Consider the following 14,091-nt stretch of genomic DNA (forward strand, 5'->3'; position numbering starts at 1 on the left):
AAAAGTCCAGAATATGGACCATTTGAAAATAAGAAGTAAAAATACATAAATCCTTAAATAAATCTAACACAATTTACATAAAATGTAAGATATTAACATTTTATTTATTATAATACTTATTTTTAAATATAATAATAACAACAATAAAATATTATATTTCAAAATAAAAAATTTTTGCAAATTATAAAATATAATAATTGTAATAAAAGATTATACTTAATTTTTTTGTTATTAAACCACAGCAATATTTTAAAAACAATGGCGATATAATAAAACATTTTAAATAATTTAAGGCTAATATAAGACATTTTAAATAAGAAAATGTATTAAATGCATACATTTTAATTATGATACTACATGTTTTACTTATTGTTTAAATATAATAATGATAATAATAATCTAAATATTATTTCATAAGAAGGGAAAAAATAGAAGGAAAAGGAGGAGGAGAAGAAGGAGGAGAAAAAAAGAAAAAGTAAGGAAGAGAAGAGAAGAGAAGGAAAAGAAAAAAAGAAAAAGTAGGAGAAGAAACCAAACCAAAGAGCACGTTCTGGTTAAGTTAAATGAAAATGAAGGTTTGAGTCATTGCAGTTTAATTGGAAGACTTAAACCGTTAAAACGGCAAGAGAAAAAGATGACAGGCCCATACGATTACCCATGAGACTACAGCAATCACAACAGTAAGCATAAACAGAAGCACACGGGATGCCACATACCAGTGTGGAGTAGATTGGCACACTGCTGCTGGCTCTCCTCCAGGCGCTGTGTGAGGGTGTTGATAACAGAGGCTCGGTCCACCTGATCCTCTTCCCTCTGACGCTCCAGCTGCCGGACCTGATCCAGCAAACGCTGGCCCGCCTCAGCCTGACACACACACACACACACACACACACACACACACACACACACACACACACACACACACACACACACACACACACACACACACACACACACACACACACACACACACACACACACACACACACACACACACACACACACACACACACACACAGAGAGAGTGAGAAACACAGGCCTCTGCTGCCCTCTGTTGAAAACTGCCTGTAAGGGTATTCATTTGCACTTGGGAACACTTCAAATCTACACATCTCTGACCTGCTCGTTCAGACTTTGTGATTGGGCGTCTAGTTTCTGCTGAAGGGTGAGCAGTCGGGCTTCATACTGCTCCCGGATGGCGGTTGTGTCCCTATCGTGCTGCTCACGTGTTCGCGCCAGAGTGTCCGAGCGACACAGCTCCATCATCTGCTGCTTCATGCTGTCCATCGCCGCCTCGGCCACACGCTGCTGCTTTACGCTCTGTGTACGCACACATTTCCTCTCTTACAAGGGTTATCATACAACACTTTACTGCTCTACACTATTTTAACAAGGCCCAAATGCATGATTTTACTTTGGCTTGCTCATGTTGTGCTCTACCTCTTTCTCTAGGTCTGTGAGAGACTGAATCTGTTTCTCCAGAGATCTGATTCTCCCCTGCAGCAGAGCTTCTCTCTCTTTGGCCTCCTCCACCAGAGCGCTGGACTCCTTCAGTGACACCGTCAGTCCGTCCTTCTCATCTGGATGAAAAGAAGCAGTATTAAAACTGAAGAGACCAACACTTATTATAACACATTTCAGGAACCAAACTTTAAGTAATACGTGACTATCAGCTAGTCTCGCACATCCCTAGTTATGAATCAAAATTAGCTTTAAAATTTATCGGTGACCAACTTAGTTATTAGCAAAATCCAATATCGGTTGACCTCTAGAAAACAAGACTATCGCAAGTTCAGTTTCATGACGAATGTTTTTTTTTTAATTGTTTTTTTTTTATATAAAAGATATAACCATTGTGTTTACCACCTTTCACATTCTGGGTCAGTTTTGACCAGATATAAACCGAGGCTTTCGTGCTTTTTTTGGGCTTTATAAAAGTGAGACTAAAAAAGTGAGACTAAAAGTTTTATATATACATTTTTTTTTATTTTTTATTTTTTTTTTTTTATTATTTTTTTATATGCATTTAGCCTCTTTCCTGGACATCTCACACACTTTTAGGACTAAATTCTGATGATAAACACTATTATGCACACACAAACACACTGTAATATAGAAAACAAACATAACTGACAAAACAAATATCTTCACCATAAAGGTGAATTTTATGAACTAATATATTTGTTTGAAAAAATTTCAGAGTAATGCTGATGTTTTTTGTTATTATTCATGTATAATTTGAATATCCAAAGATTTGTAATGAAAAAGTATGTCGTAATAACACCGTAATTACAAAACTTTTGCGCATTCACTCATTAACAAGAAATTATTTATCAGATAAATATAGTTCTTATTGAAAAATATCAAGTCATGACTGTGAGCTTACCTTCCACTGGCTCAAAACTGACCAGAATAGTATACCTGGGTTGCACTTTATTTTACAGTGCGTTCACTTACATGTACATACAGTGTACTTACCTAAGAAAATACTGGGTGGTATAAGGTAACTTCATGGGTTAAGGTTAGGTTTAGGTGTAGGTTCAGGGTTATTACCTAGTTATTGTAATTACTGTAATAAGTTAATTGCATATACATGGGTAACGGGACTGTAAAATAAAGTGCTACCCGGTTTTTAATGCACTGTAAGAGCTAATATCTTTATGAAACTAACATTTCAGAGCTGAATTTAAAACGGGTGTTAATCTTATTAAGCTGACCTTTGACGATGGCGAATTGGTGCTCCAGATATCTCATCCTCCTCCTGCAGTCCTCTAGTTTCTGTTCCAGCTCCTCGATCTGTCTGGATTGAGCCCGGTTTAAAATCTGTAGCTGCGACAGCTGCTGACCTTCTGTTGTATCTGAACAACATTCATATACAACACACTTCAATATCCTCAAATACTACTAACAAAGTCATTAATATAATCTAAAATTGATAGAAATCATATTTGTAATTATATTACGATTTAAAAGTTTGGGGTCAGTAAGATTTTTAAAAATTTTATCAAAGAAATGAATGCTTTAATTAATCAAAAATGACACTAAAGACTTCATCAGAGAGTCCTGAAGAAAAAAAATACACAAAAATACTAAGCAGGAATTTTTTTTTCAACATTAAAGGTCCCATTCTTTGCGATTCCATCTTTCAAACTTTAGTTTGTGTGTAATGTTGCTGTTAGAGCATAAATAATGCCTGTAAAATTATAAAGCTCAAAGTTCAATGCCAAGCGAGATATTTTATTTAACAGAAGTTCCCTTTCAAAGCCTACAGCAGGGCTATTCAAATCTTACCCTGGAGGGCCAATGCGGTGCAGAGTTTAGCTCCAACCCTGATCAAACACACCCACCTGTGATTTTCTAATGATCTTGAAGACATTGATTAGCAAGTTCAGGTGTGTTTGATTAGGGTTGGAGCTAAACTCTGCACCGCATTGGCCCTCCAGGGTAAGATTTGAATAGCCCTGGCCTACAGTGAACGGCCGGTTTGGACTACACCCCTGCACTTCCTGCTTTAATGATGCAACTAAAACCGTCTGTTGACGAATCCTCCGCCCACCAGAACACGCAAATTCGGGGGCGTTGTCCTTTTGCTCTCGCAGGTCGAGAATAGGAAGCGTTGTTTTTGTAGTGTTTGTCGCCATGCCATTGAAACGCTGTTATTTTCATCCCGGAGTCAAATCACCTTTGTTTGGCCTTCCCACGGACGATGTACGTAGAGATCAATGGCTACAGTTTATGGTTAACTCGGTTCCGGAAAATTATAATCACAATTTAAAACTATGTGCAGCACATTTTGCTGAGGACTGCTTCCTCAATCTCAATCAGTTTAATGCCGGATTCGCAGAAAGATTATTCTTAAAGGTGCACTATGGAGCTTTCCATCCACTGGAGGGCACCTATTCAAAACAAATCGTAGTTTGATGACGCAACGTGTGAGCGCAGCATCTTGGGAGATGTGGTCTTCTCATCACAGCCGGTGGAAAATAGGACTCAGGCAGAAATCACGTTCATGCATGTTCACGTTCATGTTGACAGCTTTGGTCAGGGTCACAAACGATCTTTTGATGGCGGCAGATGCTGGTTCCCCATCCCTTCTCATCCTCCTGGACTTAACTGCAGCTTTCGATACAGTTGACCATAACATCCTCCTTCACCGTTTACATTCCACCATTGGTCTCTCTGACTCGGTCCACAACTGGTTTTCTTCTTATCTCACTGGGAGAACTGAATATGTTGCGTTAGGAGAAGCTACATCCCTGTCACACAATGTCACCTGCGGTGTCCCTCAAGGCTCTGTGCTCGGACCCACCCTGTTCATACTCTACATGCTCCCCCTTGGCCGTCTCATCAACCGGCATGGGATTTCTTTTCACTGCTATGCTGATGACACTCAACTTTACTTTAGGACATGTTCATCTCCCTCTGCTGACCTCACACCTTCCACTTTGATCACTTGCCTGGATGAGATAAAGGCGTGGATGAAGCAAAACTTTCTGCAGCTAAACAGCTCCAAAACTGAAGCTATCCTAGTCGGCACTCCACTTCAGGTCCAGAAGTCCGTTATCACCAGCATTGCTTTCTCTGATCAGGTCATTCCTCTTTCCACTTCAGTCACGAATCTAGGGGTCAGAATGGAATCACAGCTTACTTTTGAAGCGCACATCAAACACCTGTGTAAGACCTCCTTCTTCCACCTCAGAAACATTGCCAAACTTCGTCCCATTCTATCACTGGCTGATGCGGAGAAGCTTGTCCATGCCTTTATCTCCTCCAGGCTGGACTACTGCAATGCGCTCTTTATTGGCATCCCTAGCAAAAATCTCCAGAGGCTGCAGTGTATTCAGAACAGCGCTGCTAGGATCCTCATGAGGGTGCGCAAATACGACCATATCACCCCCATTCTAAAATCACTCCACTGGCTTCCTGTGTCGTTCAGGATCGAGTACAAGATCTCTCTCCTTACCCACCAGTGCATCCATGGTGATGCTCCCTCCTATCTCAAGGAACTCCTCACCACACAAACAGCCACTCGTAACCTCCGCTCTGTTTCGCTGTATCGCCTCAAAACTCCCACAGCCAATCTCCGTACTATGGGGGATCGGGCCTTCTGCTTTGCAGCCCCCAGTCTGTGGAATGCTCTCCCTGACCACCTGCGGACTCCACAGACTATAGATACTTTTAAGCGTGGTCTTAAAACCCACCTTTTTAGCAGAGCTTTTAATTGACTTTTAATTGACTTGCTACTTGTTTAATTTATTTTATTTTATTTTTCGGTTTTATTTATTTATTGTTGTTGATTGTTTTGTTTTTGTTTTTAAATTCTGTAGCACTTTGAGATTTTGTTTAATATAAAGTGCATTATAAATAAAATTTATTATTATTATTATTATTATGCATGCGGTTATTAACGTTACTGTAGTGTAAAGCAGAGCAGGACCGAGTGTTATGGACCTGAGCACGGCCGCTGGAGCGATTGTTAAACAAATACCCGCCCCGCGAATACAGGGACTTTTATTATGACGGGACGGGAGACAGTCGCCGGTCGCCTGCACAGATCAGCTATTCCGGTTATGATTTTGAGGTAATGTAGCTCTGTTTATCATATTAGATACATTTAACTGTGTTCAAAACGATGTTATGACTTTACTCAGTGCGTTCACTTCTTCACACTGCTAAGAGTAAAGCGCTCCTGCAAAATAAAAGCCGAAACCGAGGGTAACGCAGATATGACACAATTGATAGGCGACTCCCTCAAATGCAATGTTAAAACGTCCCTGTCCTTAGTTAAAATAGCAATTTTCTCACAATTTACAAATATTTGGAAACTTCTGGGATATTGTAGGTACTCAACTGAACAAAATATATAACACCGGCCTAGTGGTTTTTGGATATTTTACTGCAAAAATACTACATAGTGCACCTTTAAAAGATGACGCAGTTCCCTCTTTGTTGTTTATGGACCACAACCGGTAAGTGTATTTTATTATTCAAGTCGGTCCGTTTAACAGTTTATGTAACTCATGACACAAAGTGCAACGCTGTTTAGCTTTGTTAACTAACGTTAGATGGTTATTGAAACTAATCCGAAAAACTTAGCATATAAAAGTGTAGTAATTCATTCAGACACCATAGATTGTTGGTGTTTGTAATGATCAGTTTAAACTACTGAATAGACAGCTTACCATTCTGAAACATCCAGCAAAAGTCTTTCCTGAGCAGGTTGTAATCGATCCTCTTCGATATTCTCCGGGTCTGATTCCGGCTCAAATTGATAAGGCAATATAGACATTTTTGCAATAACATTGAGCGCGCGTATCAACCCATTATGGTAATAGGCAGGGCCTTTCCGGGCAACGTGCTAAGCTGCTGTCCAATCACAGCACGGGAAGCGCTGGCCTAATCAGAACTCGTTACGTGTTTCTGAAGGAGGGACTTCATAGAACAAGGAACTCATCAGGCCGTTTTTAGGACAGAGGAAACAGAGGTATACAGATAAGTAAATTGTGTGAAAAATACAGTTTTTTTTTACATGCGAAACGTGAAATAATGTTATATTGCACACTGTAAACATAATCAAAGCTTCGAAAACACGCGAAGAATGGGACCTTTAAAGCTACACTGTGTGATATTTTCCCCCATCTAGCAGTGAAAAGGTATATGACCATCCAGTGAATATTAGTTTCTGTTCCTCTCAATTCCGATTTCGTTTTAACTCCTACGGTGGTCGATTTAGTCCAAGATTAACATGGCTTCCAATTCGACCTCGTCCATGAGTGACATCGAGTGTTAAAACGCGAAAAGGCGAAGCTTGAATTTACGGGTATGTCCCTCTTTGGCTAATGTACTTTCAAGACGGAGAGGCAACATGGCGACCGGCATTCGAACCCCTCACCCGTATGTATTTTCAATGGCATATTATAAACTTACCAGAATACTTTATTACTTGAAAGAAGTAAATTTAAATTAATGAGCACATATATTTTTGAAAGAACGAAGTGTTTTCAGCTAAGAATAAACAAAAAAAGTTACACAGTGTAGCTTTAATAATGCATGTCTACAGCAGCAAATCAATCCTATTAGAAATGTGACACTGAAGACGGAGTAATGATGCTGAAATTCAGCTTTACATCACAGAAAGAAATACATTATAAAACATTTTAAAATATATTAAAAGTTATTTTGAATTAAATAAAGACTTGGTGAGCATGTCTTTTCAATAACATTAACTCTTCACTGACTCCCAACTTTTGAACCCTAGTGAATAACGGTATCTCACTCTGTGCTGAGTCCAGAAAGTCCCTCTGAAGCTGGTCAAAGTGTCCATTCTGACTGGTCACTTGAGGATTAAACATCTTCAGCTGATTTGAAGGTTGATGCGGGTGGTAACTGGCCTTGTAGTGGTCAGTGGGCTTGTTCCCAGCTCCTCCATTATCAAAAACCTTCAACAAATGTGCAAAATTATTAAATAAGCATAAATTTTTTATAATAAATGAAGATCGGCTGCAGACATTCACCTGAAAATGGTTTCTGATATTATTATGCTCTCCATGGCCCGGGGCCTCGTCTCCATGGTAACCTACCCCATGATGAAGAGCATTATGGGTATACGCATCCTGCTCCGGCCCATTCCCAGTGGAGAAGTCGGTGGCGTGGGACTCATCCGTGCCTGCGGATGAGTGTGCATAGTCTCCACTCTGGAACTGGTAGTTCTGTCCATTCTGCAGGTCCCAGCTGGAGGGTAAATGTTCTGTCCCGGTCTGGAGGGGATGAGGGTGACTGTTGGTCTGAGACCTGTGACTCCTATAACTGTAGTCCTCATGATACGAGCCTTGATCGTACTCTACATTTTGCTGTAACGTGCAAAAAAAAGAACTTGTTATAATATATTAAATGCACCCGTCGTAATCAAGTTTTACATGATAATTTTCCTCCTTTTTGAATGACCCTCACAATTAAACTCACTTCCTCATCGGAAGGTCTTGGATGATCCCATTGTGGCACATTCCAGGCTTGCTTCGGTCTGAAAGACAAACAGACAACAAAATTGTGATGGTGAATGCATATACAAACAAGCTCTCAGTTCGAACAAATATAATCGTGCATGATTACGTTACTGTTGATCATCTGTCCGTCATCGTCTAAACACCACCCTGATGATTTCATTGGTCCGAACAGTTTCTGTTCGGAGATAATCACTCCTCTATGGAGCAAAGCCAGACCGAACTGCCCATCCTAAAAATGTTGTGGGCGGGGCTAAGTTCGGCTGGCATCCAGGCTACAGTTTGTGCTCAGTACGTGAATTCTACGTTATAATGTAAAGTTAATGCTAATGAATGGACTGGGATTCCCTCTGCATCACAGAAATCATTCGGCCTTAAGTTATCTTTACTTGCATACCTTTATCTGCACAGAGGAATGTGTTCCTGAACATGTTCTATGTGTTTATTCATTTGCATCCACATTTTGTGCAAATTTGATATCCTCCAGGACAACACCAAGCTATTTTTTCTATATCCAATGTATTTCCATACTAGCCAGGGGTTCACAACGGCGTTATGCTTTCATCTGGGTCTGCGTGACACTGACGTCTGTCTTTTGTTCGTCTCCATCTGATATTTGCACGCTTGTTCTCTCCCGCGTCCCACCCCTCAATTTAATATAGTCGTTTTCAGATCACGTTTTTTTTCTTCTCCCCCTTGCATTATTGATTTATTTTTACTCAGTAACGGATGTGATTTAAAATGTAGCGAAGTACAATACTTCAATCAAAATGTACTTAAGTAAAAATAAAATTACAGATTTTTAAAACTACTTAAAAAAGTAGAAGTACACAGAAAAACTACTAAATTACAGTAACGCGAGTAAATACTTTCCACCTCTGCTGATACAGATATTTGGATAGCTGATACAATATATCAGAGAGCAGGGGACTGATGGCTGATTTAAAGCTGATATAGGACAATGACATTGCTCAATTTAATGTAAAGATAGTAAATAACCCATGCATAATTTCTGCGATTACATTTAGATTTAATTCACATAAAATTTACTAAATATAAAAATTATTTGAAATCGATTAAAAAAAAAACTATCTATATAATAAACAGATTAATAGTTTAGATGGCATATTCTTGATTTTGTAATCCTATTATAGTTTCACAAATAAATAATGAAGAACAAGAATAAATAAAGCAAATATTTTAACCAACCAAGCACTCAGTAAATCTGGGAAGTCACGCAACGTCAGTTTGGGGGTGTAATGCATTGCCAACTAATTCATTACTGTAACTTAATTACTTTTTACTCTTACGTTTTATGTATTTTAATTAGTTTCTTCTGATGTAACTGCATTAAATACTGTATACTCTACAGAACAATTCTATATAAAACAATGGATTTAACATAAACTTTTCACATCTAATGTTAATATGTATGTTCTCCCTTTAAATAGTTTGGTCAGTTCAAGAATAATTTATGCAATTTTAATTTATTTATTTGAAATAATTAAAAGAGCAGTTTCATGTCTATCCTTGAATTATTCAACTGGTCAAGGTTGATATAGGATTTAGTAAGTGAAATGTAATAAGTAATGCAATATTTTTTAGACAGTTTAATTAGTACAGTAATCCAATTGCACTGTTGAAGATGTCATTGGTAGCAAGTTATTAATTACTTAACTTACCCAACACTGCAGACAAGAAGATCTAACACTTTGAAGTGCCAATATTTATTAAATGTTATAAATGTAAAATATATGTTGTTTTCTCAATGCCAACAGTTTTACTTAGAATTATTAAACAGAACTGTTAAACAACAACAGTAAACTAATGAAGATAGGGAACGGGAGCTCTTGTGTGTCTGCGCTCAGCCGCTGGGACAAAATAAATGTCCTGCTTCCGACACTTATCGGCCAAACAGAAAAATTGGCTGATGCTGATAATTTAAAATTACAATAAAATCAGCCTTGGTGAAATATCAATAAATCACTTGTTTTGGTATTGTGTACCTGTTGTTGTCTTCAGGGTGGCTGCAGGTGGAGCGGCCGAGCTCAGGTGAGGAGCAGTCACCACTGTCATCCAGCATATCATCAGGGAGATCCGTCAGGAGCTTGTGGAGCTATAACAAGAAACCAAACTTTCAGAACCGAAACCATGAGCCTTTTTCTCCTCTGTCAGACTGTTACAGCTCATGGTCTTCTCCGGTCCACTTGGATGCGAAAACCCAAGGTCAGACCAGAGATATTAGTATGATATTACTGCTATTAGTAGCTTTGAGTTTGGATCTTAGGTATTTTTAAATAAATGTGACAAAACCAGTCGCACGGGTATATTTGTGGCAACAGCTACCAATAGGTATGGGTCAAAATTATAAATATTTTGTCTATGCCGTTTAGGACATTTTGTTTAGGATATTAAGTAAAGATCATGAAGTTCTATGAAGATATTTTGTACATTTCCTACCGTAAATATATTAAAGATGTATTATTAGTAGTAATATGCATTGCTAAGGACTTCATTTGGACAACTTTAAAGGCGGTTTTATTAATATTTAGATTTTTTTACACCCTCAGATTTCAGATTTTACTATCTCAACTAAATATCGTCCTATCCTAACAAACCATACATCCATGGAAGGCTTATTTATTCATGTTTCAGATGATTTATGAATCTACCCTTAAAAAACCCTTATGATTGGTTTTGTGGTTCAGGGTCACAAATGTGCTTTTACCGAATGGACCTGAGAAGAACTGAATTATTTTAAAATATACCATCTTTCTTTTGTCAGAGAATTATTGATACATAGCCTATTTGGAATTAAATAATACAATGTTGTTAAATTAATAATGCTATTCTGCCCCTTCATCTTGGTGTCTGGTCCATATAAATATATATATTTTTTAATTAACTTAAATGTAAAATCCTTGTCATTTGACGTAAAACAAAGCAGCATACAGTTGACTCCAAACTAATAAACTATATTAAACTATATAAACTATATATTTTTATGTTTTTTCCCAAACATAATGTATTTGTGAAGGTCTGCACTCTTAGAAGAAAAGGTTCTATATTGAACCTTAAAAGGTTCTATCGGCGCTACGTAGTTGGAACCCCTAAAAGGTTCACTTAGTATTTTTGTCTTGTTTCTAGTCCAAACATCTAAACATTCTTAAAACAAGAAGTATTTACTAGACAAGCTAAAGTAATTGTCTTATTTTGGGGGGAAAACTTTTTCTTTCTTTTTTCTCTAAGATAAGAAATGCAATTTTTTGCAGTGTTATATATATATATATATATATATATATATATATATATATATATATATATATATATATATATATATATATATATATATATATATATATATATATATATATATATTTAGCATAAAATGGTCTTTGGAGTATAATCAACAATACTTCTGTGTATATATATATATATATATATAACCTTTTAAGGGTTCCAAATACGTAGCACCGATAGAACCTTTTCTTCTAAGAGTGTGGGCTATTCAGGCCATCCTTAAAAATATTTTGGTTTGCAGTAACAGTAATTTTTTTAAAAAAAAGGGTCGGTAGGTAGGTCTATATTTTTTTTTTCCAAATTTTAATACAAAAAAAAAAGTAAATTTTTGGTGATGGTGATTACGTAGGTATGAATTTAAACAAATTGGCATATCGTGACATCACTGACTGGGTCTTCAAGCCGTGCCTTCGGGCGTGTAGGCTAATTGCAGGCTATATAGACCACAAACAAATTGAAATATTTGTCAAAAACATGTTTATTGCATAAATTTCCGGTGCATTCTTAAAGAAAAGTGTCCAACCACCAGCTAGCTGTCATTGACTCAAAGCTGTCAACCCTCCCTTTTTTTCCGGGTTTCTCACGTATTTTAGCTCTTTTCCCGCTGTCTTCCCGTTTTAGTATTTTCCCGTGATGTTTCTTTTTTTTACACTCGATTGTGTTAACTCAGAACACGCAACTATCTGTGTCTCTGAAGTGGCTTGCACTTCTTGCCAGACCAACGCATCTGGTGATATAGACTAGTGCATTTGAATATTAAAAAGCAAAAAGTTGTTTTTATGAATTCAATTAATTAAGTAGCTATAACCAGCTATTCAATCAAGAGCAGTGAGTGAGTCCTTATCTTTTGTTTGACAGACAGCAGTAAAGGCTACTGCCCCTTTAAGACCTAATACAGAGATATGCATCGTCATTCTCAACTGTATAAAGTTCTCTTAAGGGATATACAGACTGTCTGATAGATACTCATCAAGATCGACATGTTGACATACTTTTTGTGTGAGTTTATCCGTTCAAACGCAAGACTTGAAAGAACTCAATATTTGCGCGCTGTGAGACGTGCGCACAGAGACTGATCTTCTCTCACTGCAGAGGGCTCTCATTCGCGTCTTCTGGCGAATATACTGAGTGATGATGGCGAAAATGACTGGTCATACGGCAGCACTCGCATGCATTGAACACAGTTTACAAAGATAGACCGTTTTGCCCAAGTTTTATTTTATTATCGCTGTTGTAGTGCACGTGTATCCATCGACAGAACCATACATAAAGCATTATTTTTCAAGTTACAACCAGTGCCGCCGCTCCCACCACGCGCTGGGGTCGAGCAGAACACACGCTACCCATAGCAACGCGTTATGACAACGACATTTCATACTGACAGGGACAAGATAAACGGCTTTTCCGCCATTTGTTACTGTTTTGTACACGTTGTTATATTAATTATAATTCAAAATCTGTTTTATTCGCCACAATATAGTAATGATAAATGTTGAGAGGGGCACTTTTGATTCATTTTCAAAAAGGGCAGTGGCTCAAAGCCCTCCCCTCTGCAGTGCACTTGCCTGGTGTGTGTAACGTGTCCATGGTCCTGACTCCTGTCACACAATGCGGCGAAATCTCCGACAGGGCTTTAACAGTCTAACGTTACAGTGAATGAGAGTATGAGCCGAAACGAACGCACGTGCAGGCCATAGTGTGACATCCGTTAACCATAGTGTAAACATAGATGACGTCACGGGTTTTTCTATAAACGAAAGAACGTAGCCTTCGTTTGTATGGCCCAGGCAATTTATACATTTATAATACTTACTAAAATATAATTCATATTATTTTATTACTGTTGTATTAGTTGTTTGAAAAGTAAAAAAAAGAAATTGGTCGGTCTTAAAGCCAATTTACAACCGGCAAGTCGGTCGGACTAAAAGGGGAAAAAAATAAAAAATTGAGTCGGCCCTAAATTGACAGGGTCGGTCGGGTTACGGCAAACAAGAATATTTTTAAGGATGGCCTCAGACAAACCAAGTCTCTGTGGGTTTGACCATGACAACGTTCTCTGATTGGATTTTAAAATCAGCTGGCATTTGATAGGTTGCCGAACATCAATAACTCTAGTTCAATAATTTTACACTTATAAAAAAAGACAACTTATTGATGTCATCTGTACGAAATATCAGGAACTACATATTCATGACACTTTACTACTCCATTATAAACAAAAATAACTTTAAATTTTCCTCAAATATATTTCCTCAAATTACATAACACATTTTATTTAGTTTAGTTTACACAAATTAGCATAATCATGAATAAATAAAGAAAACAAAAGTTTGAAACATGTGTATGCATTAGAACATCTTAGTTATCTTTCATAACATGGTTGAGAAACTTTGCAAAGTCTGAAACATGTATATTGAACAGGAGCGTCCAATCCTGCTCCTGGAGGGTCACTGTCCTGCAAAGTTTAGCTCCAACCCCAATTTAAACACACCTTTACCAGCTAATCAAGGTCCTACTAGAAACTTCCAGTGTTGAGGCAAGTTAGAGATTACTCTCCAGAAAGAGAAAGTGCTTCAATTAAAGGCTTCAACATACTCCGCAAGAACAGAGAAAAATGTTCTCGCTCCCAGGGCTCCCAGAACTATTGTGTGATTGGTCATACATTTAAAGTGGGTGTGTTTAATGTGGAGAAATGCAGATGATCGGCACCTGCTTTTCTCTTGAAGTATGGGATGTCCTGACCAGAACTAACTTTGTTCTTGTTCTTGCCACCTCGAGAAAAACTAATTTC

General features: G+C 37.7%; 1 protein-coding gene across 4 annotated transcripts in view; it reads right to left on the bottom strand.

Annotated features, from left to right (window-relative positions):
• The window catches only part of cep152 (centrosomal protein 152), a 40,569-nt gene that overhangs the window by 20,987 nt on the left and 5,491 nt on the right, over window positions 1–14,091 (bottom strand). For 3 of the 4 annotated variants that reach the window (XM_067436500.1, XM_067436499.1, XM_067436501.1), the window contains 8 exons: window positions 10,007–10,116; window positions 7,963–8,020; window positions 7,515–7,850; window positions 7,277–7,439; window positions 2,718–2,858; window positions 1,441–1,580; window positions 1,120–1,320; window positions 717–864 (listed from right to left, as the gene is read on the bottom strand). In XM_067436500.1, coding sequence (XP_067292601.1) covers window positions 717–864; window positions 1,120–1,320; window positions 1,441–1,580; window positions 2,718–2,858; window positions 7,277–7,439; window positions 7,515–7,850; window positions 7,963–8,020; window positions 10,007–10,116 — 1,297 coding nt within the window. The remainder of the gene's footprint in view (window positions 1–716; window positions 865–1,119; window positions 1,321–1,440; window positions 1,581–2,717; window positions 2,859–7,276; window positions 7,440–7,514; window positions 7,851–7,962; window positions 8,021–10,006; window positions 10,117–14,091) is intronic. The other variant, XM_067436502.1, reaches the window with a different exon arrangement.

The sequence above is a fragment of the Pseudorasbora parva genome, chromosome 25 (assembly GCF_024679245.1).
Source record: "Pseudorasbora parva isolate DD20220531a chromosome 25, ASM2467924v1, whole genome shotgun sequence".
NCBI classification, from domain to species: Eukaryota; Metazoa; Chordata; class Actinopteri; order Cypriniformes; family Gobionidae; genus Pseudorasbora; species Pseudorasbora parva.